At 37.5% G+C, this 16,359-nt stretch overlaps 1 protein-coding gene across 2 annotated transcripts in view; it reads left to right on the top strand.

Moving 5' to 3' along the window:
- Window positions 1-14,186, top strand: part of LOC149420574 (forkhead box protein J3-like) — a 28,850-nt gene extending 14,664 nt beyond the window's left edge. For both annotated transcript variants that reach the window (XM_089636214.1, XM_089636213.1), the window contains exons 4-6: window positions 6,012-6,164; window positions 8,304-8,445; window positions 12,477-14,186. In XM_089636214.1, coding sequence (XP_089492340.1) covers window positions 6,012-6,164; window positions 8,304-8,445; window positions 12,477-12,556 — 375 coding nt within the window. In that variant the 3' untranslated portion in view covers window positions 12,557-14,186. The remainder of the gene's footprint in view (window positions 1-6,011; window positions 6,165-8,303; window positions 8,446-12,476) is intronic.
- Window positions 14,187-16,359: the final 2,173 nt, after the last annotated feature.

The raw sequence follows: 16,359 nt of genomic DNA, 5'->3' as shown, positions 1-16,359 counted from the left end.
AGGACCATCCCTTTGATCTTTGCCAAAAATCATCGAATGATCCACGTTGCATTAACTGCAAGGGAAATCATACAGCGGTTAGTGTGGCCTGTCCAGAATTGACCAGACAAAGGAATATTAAACAATCAATGGCTTCAGACAACATTTCCTATTTCCAGGCATCAAAATTATTCCCACCTGCAATAAAATCGTTTGCAGAGGTAACATCTACCTCAATTCCTTGCAATCTATCTTACTCTAAATCTCCTCCATCATCTTCTCACAGGGAAACAATTTTTATACCACTAAAACCAAAACCAAAATTTATTGCTTCTATTGATAAAAATCAACATAATGATATTTTGTTTAACCCAAATGGGAATTATAAATCTCAGACACTCAATGGGAGTGCTTTAAATAGTTCCCAATCTTCCCCTAATTTAGGGAAAGTGGTGAATGAAAATTCTGCTTTCATTCAGACTTTAATTACCCTCTTAATTTCTATTCTTTCAAACAACAATAATATACCGTCCAACGCTGCCGATTGCATTAAATCTTTATTATCCTGTCTTCCTAATATCTCCGAAACTGAACAGAATTCTTCAGTGGAATATCAGAAGTCTAATCTGTAATAAATTTGAACTTGTAAAATTACTCGATGAACATGAAATTTCAGTTGCCGCTATTTCTGAAACGTGGTTTAAACCCTCGTATCTATTTAAGATTTCTGGATATAATTGTCTTAGACATGATAGACTGGATGGTAAAGGTGGCGCTGCCTTAATCATCCATGACTCTATCCCTTTCAAACCAATCATGTTTCATACTCTCTCTAACGATTTTCAGATAGTAGCAGCCGTTGTATGTGATATTACAATACTATCAATATATGTCCCTCCCTCCACTATTTTTGATGAAAACGAATGGTCATCATTTATGTCTCAGATCCGTCCCCCGTATATGTTACTGGGCGACTTTAATGCTCATTCTACCTCTTGGGGTAGTGAATTAACGAATCGTTCTGGCCGTAATCTTTTAGATTTTATTGATTCCCATAATTTATGTATTTTAAACGACGGATCTCCAACCCGATTCACCCCCCCTCAACAAAGGAAAAGTGTTGTTGATTTATCTCTCTGTTCATCTTCGGTGATACGTAAATGTTCTTGGAACATACTTAAAGACCCCCTTTCCAGTGATCATTTCCCTATTATAATCCTCTTTCACTATCTAACCACCTCTCATTTCTTTACAATTAACAATAATTTTAAATTTAAAACGAAAGATGCGAACTGGAGATTTTTTTCTTCTGTATTAGACTCTCTTGTTCACTCTGTAAAATCTTCTCTTGGGAACATCAGAACACAATGTGAATTATTTCCTAGTATAGTTATAAAAGCAGCAGAAAAATCCATTCCAAAGCGTAAAGTTAACATTAAAACTAAACATTCGACTCCGTGGTGGGATGAAGAATGCACTCGTGCTGTTAACTCTAGAAAAGAAGCAGTTTCCATTTACCGCAAATGCATGTCTTTTGAAAATTTTTTATCAGTGAAACGCGTCCAATCAGAAACTAAACGTATTTTGAAAAATAAAAAGCGGTCTGGATGGCGAAAATTTTGTGAAAACCTGTCTCCTGAAACTCCCCAGTCATCTGTTTGGACTAATTTAAAAAAATTCGGTTCGTCATATGCTCCGGAGCGTACCAAACATATTCCGGAGGAAATTATTATAGGTTTTGCTGATAAGATTGCCCCTCCTTCAGTTGCCAGATGTGAAGAAATGCCCTCTTTTATTTCATATCCATCTCACTCTAACTGGCTAGACTCTCCTTTCTTAGTTAGTGAACTAAAACGAGTAATTAAATCCCTTTCTGACTCTTCTCCGGGTCCTGATGGAATATTATATAGCTTCTTTAAAGCATTCTCCGACTTGTCGGTTGAATATTTCTTATCCTTAATTAATAACATGTTTGAAACAGGATATATTCCGGATGTCTGGAAAGTTCAAAAAATCCTCCCGGTTTTAAAACCAGGGAAAAATCCGTCCGAAGCCTTATCCTATCGTCCTATTGCTCTTTCGTCGTGTTTAATTAAAGTAGTGGAACATTTGATAAAGAACAGATTAGAATGGTTTGTTGAAAATCACAGTATTATCCCTCCTAATCAATACGGCTTTCGGAAAAAGAAATCTACTATGGATAATTTAAGTTTGTTAACAACAGATATCCGTATTTCTCAATCCCTTAACTCTTGTACATTGGCCACATTTCTAGATCTTTCTTCAGCTTACGACGATGTATTAATTGATGTTTTGAAGGAAAAATTAATTAAAATAAAAATCCCCATAAAATTAGTTCAATTTATTATCAACTTGCTAACAGACAGATCCATTATTATCCACTCTTCCTCAAACATATTTAAGCGCAAGCTTTGGAAAGGGCTACCCCAGGGGTCTGTAATCAGTCCATTATTATTTAATATTTATATGAGTGATTTAGACATTGTAATCCCTTCGTCTACTAAGCGACTTTATTTTGCGGACGATTTTCTCATATATTTATCTCACAAAAATTTATCGCATGCTGCGAAGGAATTAAATTTGGCCTTACATAATATTAAAGTTTGGATGTTGACAAATGGAATGAATTTAGCTACCTCTAAAACCAAGGTAGTGGCTTTTACTCGCAAAAGAAAACTGCCTCACTTTACAGTCTCTTTTGATAATTTCCCCCTTCAAATCGTTAAGCAAATAAAATTTCTTGGCCTGCTTTTGGACCATAAGCTTTCCTGGCTCCCGCATATTCAGAACGTTTCTGCTAAGTGTGAAAAGGGGCTTAATATGATGCGAGCTGTTTCCAGAGTATGGTGGGGATCCCACCCTACTACTCTTAAACTAATGTATAATTCCCTCGTTCGAAGTCACTTGGATTATGGCACATTTCTTTTCGACCCACTTCCTAAATATCTGGATAAAAAACTTGAAAGAATCCAATCAAAAGGGCTCAGAATGATTATTGGGGCAATGAAATCTTCTCCAATTAATGCTCTTCAGATAGAATGTGTAGATCCCCCCTTATTTTTGAGAAGACAATACCTCGCGGATAGATATATCTTCAAAGCGTTATCTTTATCGCGTCACTCATTGGAACAGAGTCTCGATCGTTTGTTCAGTATTTTGAATAACAGAAGGAGGGTACTAGATAGAGATCGATTCCCTCTCTTATTAAAAAGTTTTCTATCATTTAGATCTCTGTCTTCTTACCTTCAAAATCTACAAAATGATCCAATCCTTCCTATTTACAGTACCCCGTTTAATGCTATTAATTTTATCCCAAACGTAATAATTTCTGACTTCCGGACGAACATTTTATCTTCAGCTAATAACTTTCAAAATGTTGAGAACATTTTTAAAAGATTATATTTTCAAAGTTTCCTGGATTTTCCCTCATATACACAGATGGTTCCAAATCCGACCACAAAGAATGTGGCGCATCGGTATATATTCCTGAATTCAATGTTAATCTGTCTTATAAATTGCCTAAAGAAATTTCCATATTTACTGCAGAATGCTTCGCAATTGAACAAGCTTTAATTCAAATCCAACTCCTCAATATTCGTCGAGCCTTACTGTGTACTGACTCTCTAAGTGCAGTATTAAAAATTTCCTCTAATATCGTTCCATGTCCAGAAGACTATGTTATTTGTAATATTAAAAACATCCTCGATTCTTTAAACGAATCTATGTTTGAGACAATACTGGTTTGGGTGCCTGGCCATCTAGGAATTGAGGGTAACGAGAAAGCTGATTCTCTCGCTAAACTTGGAACTGTATCTGGTTCTATTCCTTTAGATTTTAAAATTCCTGTCTCTGACGTCTTCTCTATTCTTAAATCCAACATGTCTCGTTCCTGGGAAGAAAATTGGACAGTCACGAAAACTCAAACTGGATCTTTCTATGCTGGAATACAAAATCATATTCCAAGTAAACCCTGGTTCCACGGCAAAAAAAAGTCCAAAAGATTTACTTCCTGTATCTCGAGAATGAGAATTGGCCACTGCTCTATTGCAACTCATTTGTTTAAAATTCGGGTGCTCGAAAGTTCATTATGCCAGTGTGGTGTGGAAGATGAGACTCTTGACCATGTCTTCTTCAATTGTAAAAACCACTCTTCTTTCAAAGGCATGTATCGATTGCTTATTAAAATCACCCACCAGTCTCCCCTTAGTATTCCATATTTGCTGTCTCTCAACAACTCTCGCGTATATTCTATTATTTATAAGTTTATAGATTTGAATGGCTTTAATATATGATATGTCCAGTCCCCTTATAGATAATTCACATCAGTTTAACCATATATCTTAACCCAATCGGCACAAAGCACTCTCTTTAGGGTGAATTGCCTAATACAAAAAAAAAAAGGTGTTATAATATATATTTTCATTGATATACATTGTATCAGACGTAATCGTGTGACACACAAGACTGTAAGGGGCCGGTGATCCCAATCTGTGGAGGCGTGAGATGTCGTCCTTCAGTGGCGTGGAGGGGTAGAACGGGGCCGTCTCTGAAGCCGCTGTAGAGCTGGTCCGATTGCTTGTCGCTTGTTCTTGAGCTGATTCCGAGTCTGGTCCGAAGGTGTAGGCAGTCCGTGGTCCAGGGTGAGGCGGGGGTCAGAGTGAAAGAAGGCGAGCAGAGTCAGAAGTCGGAGCGAGGTAGAGGGCAGAGCAGAGAGAGAGGTGTAGAGCTGGTGGTGGTTGCTGGAGATCTGACGTTTTGAGGGCCTGTTGCCCGTTTTATAGCCGCCAGCGGGCGCACGACGCGCACACGGGCTCACTTTCTCTTTGATTCCTGGAATCCGTGAGCCGTGTTTGCGACGCTATCGCGGCGCCCCGTCGCTCGGCCGGTAGTTTCGGGCCGTGGCCGAACGTGACCACGGCCTTCGTTTGTTTGGGCACGATCCTCAGAACCGTGCCCGTGGGACGTAATGACGGCGTACCACCGGTCATTTGTGACGCTATGACGGCGCATGGCGCACGGCACGGCTTCCCACTACGTTTTGGCACGGTTCTAACAATCGTGCCCGAATTAAAATATGATTATGATTGTACCAGCTCTCACAATACTTCTCTGCCCGTATACCTCTAGCCAAGCTCCGACGTTTCGTTTATTATAACAATTTTACATTTTACATAACAATTTTACATAGCAATTTTACAAATTTCACATACATAGAGGGCAGTTTATTCAATTAAAGGACAGGCAAAGTTAAGGCAAATGGCAGATTTTAATATGAGGTGACGTCGGCTGATATTGGAGCAGTACGTCCGTTACATACATAATTAAAAATAAGTTGAAAGCAAAAATATATTAGCCCCGGGCCGTGGCGTATTTTCATGTGTTTTTATTGTGCAATGCAAATATTTGTATGACGGCTGCCCATTAAAATATAATATTTGGCCGGGTTTATTGTCATAAGAATAAACTCCTCAGTTAATACAATATTAACTAACGTACGTCAAAACATGTCAGAATGATAAAAAAAATGACAGAATGGTCGCATCAACTTTCACTTACCTATGAAATGATATTAATGACATTTGAAACATTTTTGAACACTTACGCTGCATTTTGACTGTTTATTTAATGAACTTTATATTCTTTTCAAGCAATCATTTTACAATTAGCCGACTGACAGTTCAAAAGAAGACGGCGTCAGACCTAATACTGGACAGATTGTTCAATTTTGACAATGTAGTTTATAAAAAGAATGTAAGCGATGACATTATTCTCTGTCTAACAAGGGATGCACGATGGCAAGAGAAGAGTGCGACCGTGCGATGCTAATAAGTAATTTATTTGTTTTCTCTCTCTCTGTATTATTAGGGCACTTCCTCAGCAGTTGGACTCTTACAATATTTTTATAGTTGACAAGTTTTAATTAAAATTTAAAGAAATGCTAAGGAACATTACTGCTGACCATTCTATTGTTTTCCCAATTAGTGTTAATATGAGACTATTACATATTTCAGAACTCCATCCGTCACAACCTCTCCCACAACAAGTGTTTCCTCAAGGTGGCCCGGAGCAAGGATGACCCAGAGAAGGGCTCCTACTGGGCCATCGACCTGACCTACTCCCAGGAGGAGGGGCAGATCAAGAGGAAGAAGGGACACATCTTCAGGGTGAGCGGATCTGCATACCTTATTTTACTTGAAGACATGCCATCGGCGTAAAAGACCTTATTGTGAAGGGTGTCTAGGTCTAGGAATGCATTTATTGATTGCCCCACCAACATGGTGAAATTTCATGGAATTTCGTAATGCTTCCGAGATATTTTAAATGTGTTATATATTTCTTATTTATAAGTTTTCGGAAAACGAAATACTTTGGAGAAACCAGATAAAATTATCTTTGAGAAGTTTGTATTTGAAATAAACATCGATATTTCTAAATAAAAATATTTTAATATCAAATATGAATGTTATAAAAAAAACTTATCGAAACATTTTCATTCGACACATCCAATATTTTTAAAGAATTTGATATTTCACTTTTTATTCCATTTATACATTAAATAAAAAAATTACTGTCAATGAAAAATTCCCGCCAATTTGTAATCATTCACTTTGACAATTTTTTGGATTTTATCCATGGAATCAAGTATAAATATTTGAGAAATTATTTCTCTTTCCAATGACGAACAAATTATATATTTCCGCATCATAGAAAAAAAATATGAAAATACTTTTATTATATATGGACGCCCATGTTGGATCTGTCCTTCAGTGGCTCTAATGGAATATGACGTGTGTGTCTAGTAAAGTCCTTCCGAGGCTTGAAGGATTAATGACACCTCACAAGAAATCTTATAGTTATTGAAAAAGGAAGCCTAATTTATTATGCAGTGAAATTTGTTATAAATTGGGGTCCTTAGAATAATAACTCAGATTCTTGAGAGTTAAACTGAATCACTTTTTATTTGACAATAAACATCCACTTTCACAGGTATGACTAAGCACTTTTTAATAACTACTCTGGGTACAGGTACTAGTTCCCGTAGTTATTTCGGAGAGGTGAAACCTTTGATTGTTTTTGAATAAGAGCGCGTTTTTAAGCAAAGACCACCTTTTTATAACCTGACAAAAGACTGTTGACACATTCAAATCCAACAGGCCGCAAAACAGAGATCGTCTTTGCTGACAGAATTTAATCAAGCAATTAGCAGAGGCGAGAACCTTTCATAAATAATATAATTTAGCTTTCATAGATGTCACTAGTGGTACATAATTACCCTTAAAATTATACAAAATTCTCTTTTGAAGTTATTATATTGCTCTTATACAGTAGAACCCTGTTAATTCGAACCCTGATAACTCGAAAAAATGCGTAATTCGAAAGTTAAAAAAATATCCCTGGATAAATTTTACATACATTTTTTTTTAAATTCGAAATTCGTTAATTCGAAATTTGTTTTTGTCCACGCACCAAAATTTATTTATGTAATTCGAAAAAATTCAACTTTTGCGAAAATAAATCATAAAATTTTCTAAATCTGAATCTGAAAGACAGCCGTGGCGGTAAAACGCCGAAAAATGTATTTTAACGGGGTTATACATCATCCTAATTATATTATTTTGTAAATCTGAATCGATTTACACTTGAATGTCGTATTTTTTCCAATTTATTTCAAATATCCGAGCTTGAAGGACCGAGAAAATTCGTTTTACGCTGAAATATGTCATATTTTTACGAATTTACACCAAATATCTGAATTTAAAGGGTCGGTCGCGATGGAAATCGGCGGCGAACTATCGATTTATTTCGAAATACATTGTATTTTTACGAATTTACTTCGAATATGAGTTTGAAAGGTCGACTGCAACGGAATTTACTTAAAATATCTGAATTTAAGAGGTCGGCCGCAACAGAAACCGACCGCGAAATTTTACGAAATTTACTTTGAATAACTGCACTTAAATGGCCAGCCACGACGAAAGTTGGCTGCGAAATTTCAATTTATGAAATACTTCGAATATATAAGTACAGCGCCCTTGAGGTGATTTTGCACAAAAACGGCGCTATACAAGTCATCCAATTATTATTATTATTTTTTAAAAGGCTGATTGCAATGGAAATCGGCAGCGAAATCTCGATTTAGGCGGAAATATATAGTTTTTTTTTTCATAAAATTTCGAATTACGTAGTAATTCGTTAATTCGAAATTTGTTTTTTGATGTCCCGTGGATTTTGAATTAATTAATTAAGGTTCTACTGAAGTATGAGTGTTGTTGTACTTATATACTGTCTTGTTTGTATTCCAGAGTGCCCCCTACAGCCCGGAGTGCTCCAGTAACAGCTCCGACTACATCGAAGGCGGGGGGTGCCGGGCGGTTGGCAGCAAGGGACCTGGGGAGCTCCCCACACCCCCCGTGAGCGTGTCTACGCCCCCCACACCGCTGAAATGTAAGTACATCCACAGTTTCTTCTTCTTCTTCTTCTTCTTCTTCTTCTTCGATGGCGCTACAGCCCATATCGAGCTTTGGCCTCCTGTTTCAATAACCATCACACATCCACAGTTTCAATAACCCCAAATGAGGGCCTGTTAATCTAATGGGACCATTCTATACATGTATTAATACCCAGTTGTTTTGTTTTTTTCGGGGGGCGTTTAGGCGAAAAGCGACCGCTCTCCCCCTTGAGTTGTTTCGACTCGAGGTTCATTTTCCCGTGCGCGGCGTTTAGAAAAAAGTCCCATTCAATTGTTTCGGGCTTCAGGCCAAAAGCGACCGCCGTTTCCCCAGAGTCGTTTCGACTCGAGGTTCGTTTTCGCGTGCCCCGTTTTTCGAAAAAAGTCTAGTTTATTTGTTTCGGGCTTCAGGCGAAAGTCGACCGAGACGCCTTCCCTTCAGTATAGAACCTGAGGTTCAATTCGGTCTGGCAAAACCGCGAAAACGAGTCAGTTTAACTTTGTATTGAAATTTTTCCCCGAAACTCGACCAGATTCGTTCGGACTCGATGTCGACAAAAATTTCCGGAAACTCTGGCGGCGGAAACTGGAAGCGCTCGCGGCGTGCCATACGAAAGCGCCGCGGTACTCTTTTTGGCGGCCGGGAAGGCCACACTCGCAAAACGTTAATTTGTCGCTGCTTAATTAGCACAGCTTCCCGCTGACAAATTGACGTTTTGTTAAGTGGGTTTGACCCAGGGTACAAATAATAATAATTGTATAAACTTTGTTCGGTAGAACGCGCCAATCTAGGTTAGAATTAATCATCTAGAATGTTTATACTCAATAATCTCAGGTGTGAAAGTTCGCAACCAAGGTCGCGTGTCAGTATCATGATAGTTTCTTTTTTTTAGGAAGGTATCTCAATGTACATAAATAAAAGGCGGTGCATGGATTGATATTACATGTATTGGAAATCTTTTGGACATTTTGCTGATGAGCCCTAACTCAACAGATTAACAGAATTATATAATTTTGACTTACCCCAAAGACCGGTAAGTTTTTAGATTCTCACGGCCAAAAGCATTTTTGTTGTTTGTTTTTGGGGTGTTATGCCGGATCTGCCCTGATGATGGACACTGCAACGCTGTCCGAAACGTCGGCTAAAGAAGGAGTTAGCGCAACACGGCATAACACCCCAAAAACAAACCATAAAAATACCCCAAAGACCGACCAGTTTTTAGCTATCTGTATCTAAACTACGGGTGCCGAACATCGCGTTTTCTAATGCCGAACACTGCTTTTCTTGATGGGAAAAGCGACGGAACGTCCCGCACACCCATTCGGTGGCTGACGTAACTCCGTAGAAGCGTGATCCGTCTTCTGGAAAGGTGGATATACTCCTCCTGGCCACATCCATAAACTCCAGCTATCTATAAGCGGGTAGCCGTTCCTGGGGATGCTGCAACCCATACATAGGGCTCTTTCTCGGCCCGTCGAACACGTGCGATGTCGGGATTCAAACTCCAGAAATCAAAAAGAACGAAGTTCCCGCTTGACAGCCATGCATGGCACAAAATGTAAATCGCGTATGATCCAATCCTACGCAGGATTGACCGTTACTTTACGGATTCCCGTTCAATCGTATAACGGCGGTCGCGTGGTCCGTCCGTAACAACTTCCGTCCAGCGAAATCACTATTACCCACTTCGGGAATGGTTATTTTTCGGTCACATAAACGTTTACCGCCGTGCCCGTAAGCAAAATCGCACTCATCGGCGACACAAAAAGGGGAATTACATTCCGTACAATTAATTATTCAAAAACGAAAAGCACTGCGACCATCGTCTGTACAGTCCACGAACCCACACGTTGGCTGTCCAGCCAAGAAGTGATTTTTGTTTCCGCCCGGTTCAGATGTTAAATTTTAAATTATGATTCGAAATTTTACCAAAACCAATACCAGCGACAATCGCCCAGTTCCTAACTAGGTTAGAGAATCGGCGAGGATAAATGTGATGATGCAGAACAAATTAATGAATAAAATATTAAAACAAAAAGAGTCTAGCCCTGCATCATAACAGTTTCGCCACGAGTGTTACAACACGCGCGATTGCGAAACGGCTAGATTTCGGTGCATTTTTGCAATGTTTCATTTTCATCGATCATTATCTATCTGTAAAACTTTTTTTCTTTCACCGTTTATATTTTTATTCAATTTCGAACGCACCCTGAACGCGAAATGATTAAAAAAAAAAAATTGTAAATATAACATAGTGATGTGAATTCAAAGAAACGATTAAATCTGTTCAGGTACTTACTTTGGCAGTTCGTCTTTTTAAAATCGATAATGCTTTAAAACGAAATAAAATAAAGTTGGATAAAAATAATTTGGCATGGGTACCGTCGCCCCACAGTGAAAAACAACATCAATAGCGTCACGCAAATTTGTAAATTATACCAGGAGCGCAGAAGTTAGTAGGGTGAAGCGATTTTAATTTTTTTGTAAAATAAACATTTTTTTTAATCAAAAGTTTATGCAGTTTGAGTGTTTATAATAATCATTAAATTTGGGAGGCAGGCATGGGTACCGTCGTCCTGGGAGCCATTCATATTTTAGTTTTTATCTCTTTATTTTTAAACGAGTAGGTACCTAACTGCGTTATGAAAATATTTTTTCGGTAATTTTTTTTAAAAATTAAATTAAGTTTGAAATGACAACTTTTTTCCTCCATAGTGATAATTCTTATAAAGCTAAATGTAATCTACCAGGAACACAGAAGTTTGGAAAAGTTATTTAATATTAAAAACGGATTATTTAATTGTTTTTTTTTTTAGTATAATTTTTTCCAATAAAAGTTTTTACATTTTGCGTGTTTATAGAGCAATGTTTTTTTCCAAAATAAAACTCGCTGGTACTTTTGAAGAATGTCGGTGACAAAAACCGTACATACGATATGGGTATCAAATTACGCGTCTCGACCTACACAACCCTAACGGCTCGGTGAAAAAATGATCAGTAAGCTCCTTGGCACATTTTTTTCTCAAAATATCCATTTCTTTCTAAACACACATATATTTTAATACATTTGTGGTCACACACTCATTGTTTAATTCATATGCAAACATACATATTACATTTATAAACATTTTTTTATTTAAAAGTTTTTAAATTGTGCGTGTTAATTGAGCAATGCTTTTTCCAAAATAAAACTCCCTGGGACTTTTCAAGAATGTCGGTGACAAAAACCGTACATTGGATATTGGTATCAAATTACGCGTCTCGACCTACACAACCCGAACGGCTCGGTGAAAAAATGATCAGTAAGCTCCTTGGCACCATTTTTTCTCCAAATATTCTTTTTTTTTAAATTTTGTAGTCCCACACTCCTGGCTTCATTCACATTCAAACATTACACCACGCACCACATTTTTACCCATTAGTTTCGGGCAAAAAGCAAAAGTGTCGAAACACACTCTTTGCTTCATCCACATTCAACACCAAAATACATATTATTTTTTTATTTTTTACATCCACTTACTCGAATAATTTTTACCCATTAGTTGCCTGCAACGGGCAAAAAGCTAGTACATTTTAATTGTTCTGTGGTTAACATCTGTATTTGAATATAAAGCGTGGTGCTTTCTCTTTAGAACACCATTTATTTTATATTTATCACCATGGCAGTAAGGGAGATACATACAATGATTTCTATGAGACCATAATATATGAGTTGTTTCCAAAAGCGAACAAATTGACTACGGGAACTGGACAAAACTGAACAAATTAGCCTGAGGGGTTAACTGACAGTGACTATCTCTATTTTTATATGTTTATGGTTGTTCAAACATCGAAAAAGAACATTTTTCATGGTTTGTAAAAAAATTCGTTTTGAAAAAACAAAAAAAAAATTTAAATCATTAATAATCCATCTCTAATATTTCTGACTGCAACACATCAGGACTTGTCTCAGATCTCCACTTTGGACTGCTAACCTTGCCTCTTATTTATTTAATGCACGTGATAATATTGACCTCATGTTTCCAGATAATCCAACAGGTGCCCCCGTCTCCCCACGAAATGCAGCTGCCCCCCTTGTACTCGGAGATGTGGAAAATATAACATAACCGAGCTGTTGTAGAAGTAGTAGTTTGAGCAAATAAATTTATGACTCTAAACGACTAATCGTATTTGGTGAAAAAGTTTAAATTAAATTGTATTATAAGTTAAATCAGACAATTATAAAATAGATTTATTTTGTGATCAACGGCTTTTGTATATCAATGGTGTACTTGTAGTGCAGTGGCGGTCTGTGACTTTTCAGTGAGCTAGAGTGCTAAGATTGAAAAATATTACCTTATTGATGTCGCATATGGAAATGGAGTTTTTTTCAAAATTTTAATATTTTGGGGAGGCTGTCCCAAACTGAAAAACCTACATAAAAACAAAATTTTAATTTTTGAAAAAATAATTCGTTTTCAGATACAACAACATCAATAAGGTGTTATTTTTCAATCTTAGCACTCTGACTCTCTGAAAAGTTAAGGACCCCCACTGTTGTAGTGAAATGATTGATGAATTCTCAATTCTTGTAAAGTTGGGTTGTCTCACAGGAATTAATTTTCATAATGCAAACAATTGTCTTCAAATGGTCCATCACCTACATTTTGTTTTTTAACATTGTTTGAAATGTCCCTGTTAAACGACGATTCTAGCATTTTGTCAAATTGTGATCAGCTGACAAACATAACAATACATCAGTTGTGCTTTTCTGCTAATCTCAAATTGTTCAAACGCTGTAACGGACCTAGAGTCGATGTTTAACGGGGACCTTTCAAATTAAAAAAAAACACAATGGCGCTGATTGGCCATTTGATGACAACGTTATAGTATTTGAATTTCTGTAAAACATCAATCTAAGAATGTTAAACAAACTTATGTAAGATCTAATACTTTATTAATATTTATTAATCTCTGTAAATTGTAATCTCAAAAAATTATTAACATTCCTAAAATACTTAAATATTCTAACATGTGGAACATGTACGAGCTTTGTTCCTGTAGTTTTCATTATTTTAATTTTATATTAAATTTATATCCAAATCTGTGATCCTAGAAGCTAATCTTTTTTATGTGTACTTGTTAAGTACTGTGGCAGCGTGTGTGTAGTATGAGGGCTATACTTATTTGTAATTTACGGCGGCTGCCCAAACCGTAAATTGTGTTCAGGAGATGGGAGATTGAAACGAGTGTCTGCACAATTAATTTAGTTTATTCGTGAGGATGAATATTACAATTTTACAGAATGCGGTGACGGTGGCATAAAGAGTGGAGGTACTGGCGGTTGAATCGAACGTTGAAACAGGAATGGAGATTTCTCTTCTCATGCTCGCTTGCGTATAGCAGCGGATTAATTCGCGTTAGTATTGCCACATGTGGGGGGAAACAAAGTAGTCCCACAGTACCTACCTATATTAATTTATTTTACTTTAAAATATGTGGTACAATTTTTGTCAGTTTTAAAAACTTACGTTGGTTGTGTACAGAATGGTATTATTGAATAAAATCTTGAGCACTTTTATTTATTTTTTATTAAGATTCATAATTGGTTTAAATTATCTAATTATTTTAATGGTTGTTTTGGATGTGGACTTTTTTTTTAGTTGCACATTAGTTTTAAATTTATCAGCAGAAAATATTTGCTAACTTACTTTGCATTCACTTTAACTTCTTCTTCTTCTTCTTCAATGGCGCTACAGCCCATTTCGAGCCTTGGCCTCCTTTAACATGAGCCTCCACCGCCCTCTGTCCTCGGCCGTCGTCTTCCAATCTGCAACATGGAGTAGTCCTCTGGCATCTTTCCTGACATCGTCCTCCCATCTCAGCCTAGGTCTGCCCGCCTTTCGTTTGCCTCCCGGGTGTCCTGTTAGAACCTTCTTTGGTACACGTGTGCTTGGCATTCGGTGCACATGTCCGGCCCATCTTAGTCTTTGGAGCCGTAAATGAGTAGAGAGTCTGGGAGCTTGGTAGATGTCATATAGCTCCTTATTGTGGCGGATTCTCCATGCCTCTCCCTCTCGCACCGCTCCTAAGATTCTTCGAAGTACCTTTCTTTCGAAGGTGTCCAGCCGTTCCGCAGACTTTGCTGTCAGTGTTCCCGCCTCACATCCATAGGCCAAGACCGTTCTAATAATTGTTTTATACAGGGTTATTTTGGTTTTCCTATGGACGTTTCGGGATTTGAACACTGGCAGCAACGCGAAGTAAGTGTTGTTAGCGGCTGTGATGCGCTTTCTTACTTCTACTGGGTCTTCGTTGTCCTGCGTTATGATGGAGCCCAGGTAGGCAAACTCTTCGACCACTTCAAAGTTATAGGAGTTTTTAAAATTCACTTTATCTTTTATTCTGCGGTGTGGGGTTCTGGTTTGCATCATGATTTTAGTTTTGTTCTCATTGATTTGCAAGCCCACCTCTCTTGCTGCAGTCTCCAAAGGGTCAAACACCTCTCTTACAGCCTGTAAGGATCTTCCAACAATGTTAAGGTCGTCTGCATATCCAACTATTTGATTGCTTTTGTAGCAAATGTTTGAGTCGGTAGCAATCATTGTCTTCCTCACGACGTGCTCCAGAACTATATTGAAGAGAGTGGGAGCTAAGCCATCACCTTGTTTCAGCCCCTGGGAGACGTTAAAATCCTCCGTTGTTTCACCTCCTATCCTTACTCGACATCGTGATCCAACCATCGTTGCTTTTACAAGCTTGACTATTTTGGGCGGTCTACCAAAATTTAGGAGTATTTCATATATTTTCTCCCTATCTATACTGTCATATGCCTGTTTGAAGTCAACAAATAGTTGATATATATCTATATCGAATTCCCAGCATTTTGTCAGGATTTGTCGAGTAGTAAAGAGTTGATCAGTGGTGGATCTCCCCCTCCTAAAACCTGCCTGATACTCTCCCAGCAAGTTCTCTGAATGACGTTCTAGTCTTTCTTTCAAAATTGTTGTGAAGATTTTATACGCTGTACAAAGTAACGATATTCCTCTATGATTTTCACATTTCAATTTGTCTCCCTTTTTATGTATGGGGCATATTATACTAGTTTGCCACTCTTCTGGTACTCTTTCGGCGGTCCATATTTTAACAATAAGATTGTGTAGCAGGTTTTTCAGATCTTCGTTTCCATATTTATAGAGCTCTGCCGGGATATTGTCTCCTCCCGGTGTTTTATTGTTTTTCAATTTATTTAGGGCAGCCCTTACTTCTGCCACCGATGGTGCTCTAGTCGTTTCATCATTATTTAGCTCCTCCGGAATGTGAGTTGGTTCGACTGTCAGGTTGTTATTGGGATTCAAGAGCTGTTGGAAGTATTCTTTCCACCTAGTTTTAATCTTTTCCTTATCTCCTATTATGTCTCCATTACTATCTCTGCACAGGGATGTGTTGGGTTTGAAGCCCTTTTTAAATACATTGACGCCTTTATATGCCTCACGTGGATTGTTATTAACAAAATCATTTTCCATTTTCAACAATATGTTGTTAACATATTGTTGAAAATGACTTAAAACTTTAACATTCTTTTAAATTAATAAACTGTACACAAAATGATGAAATTTTTATTTATTTTAATATCTAGTGTTCCCACAGCGATCAGTAATGAGCAACCTCGTGCCTGGCTCGGACTCTTGGCCACCCTGCCCGGGAGTCTCCCCAGAAATCATCACATCTCAAGATTGATAACTTCGGGCTTTTTGTATAAAACAATTGGACCTAAAAAACCATAGATATGCCAATATATAGTCAGTAAAATTCTCATTCGGAAACTACTTATTGTAATATACACCAATGAAAAACTTTGAATGTTTATTCCATAGATTTTCAGAGTTTTTCATTGGTGGATATAGTTAGGCACACATATGACGTCACA

Source organism: Hesperophylax consimilis, chromosome 10 (assembly GCF_061612785.1).
Source record: "Hesperophylax consimilis isolate HC1 chromosome 10, BYU_Hcon_1.0, whole genome shotgun sequence".
Taxonomy (NCBI): Eukaryota; Metazoa; Arthropoda; class Insecta; order Trichoptera; family Limnephilidae; genus Hesperophylax; species Hesperophylax consimilis.
The sequence above is the reverse complement of the archived record's forward strand: the minus strand, read 5'-3'. Positions and strand labels throughout refer to the sequence as shown.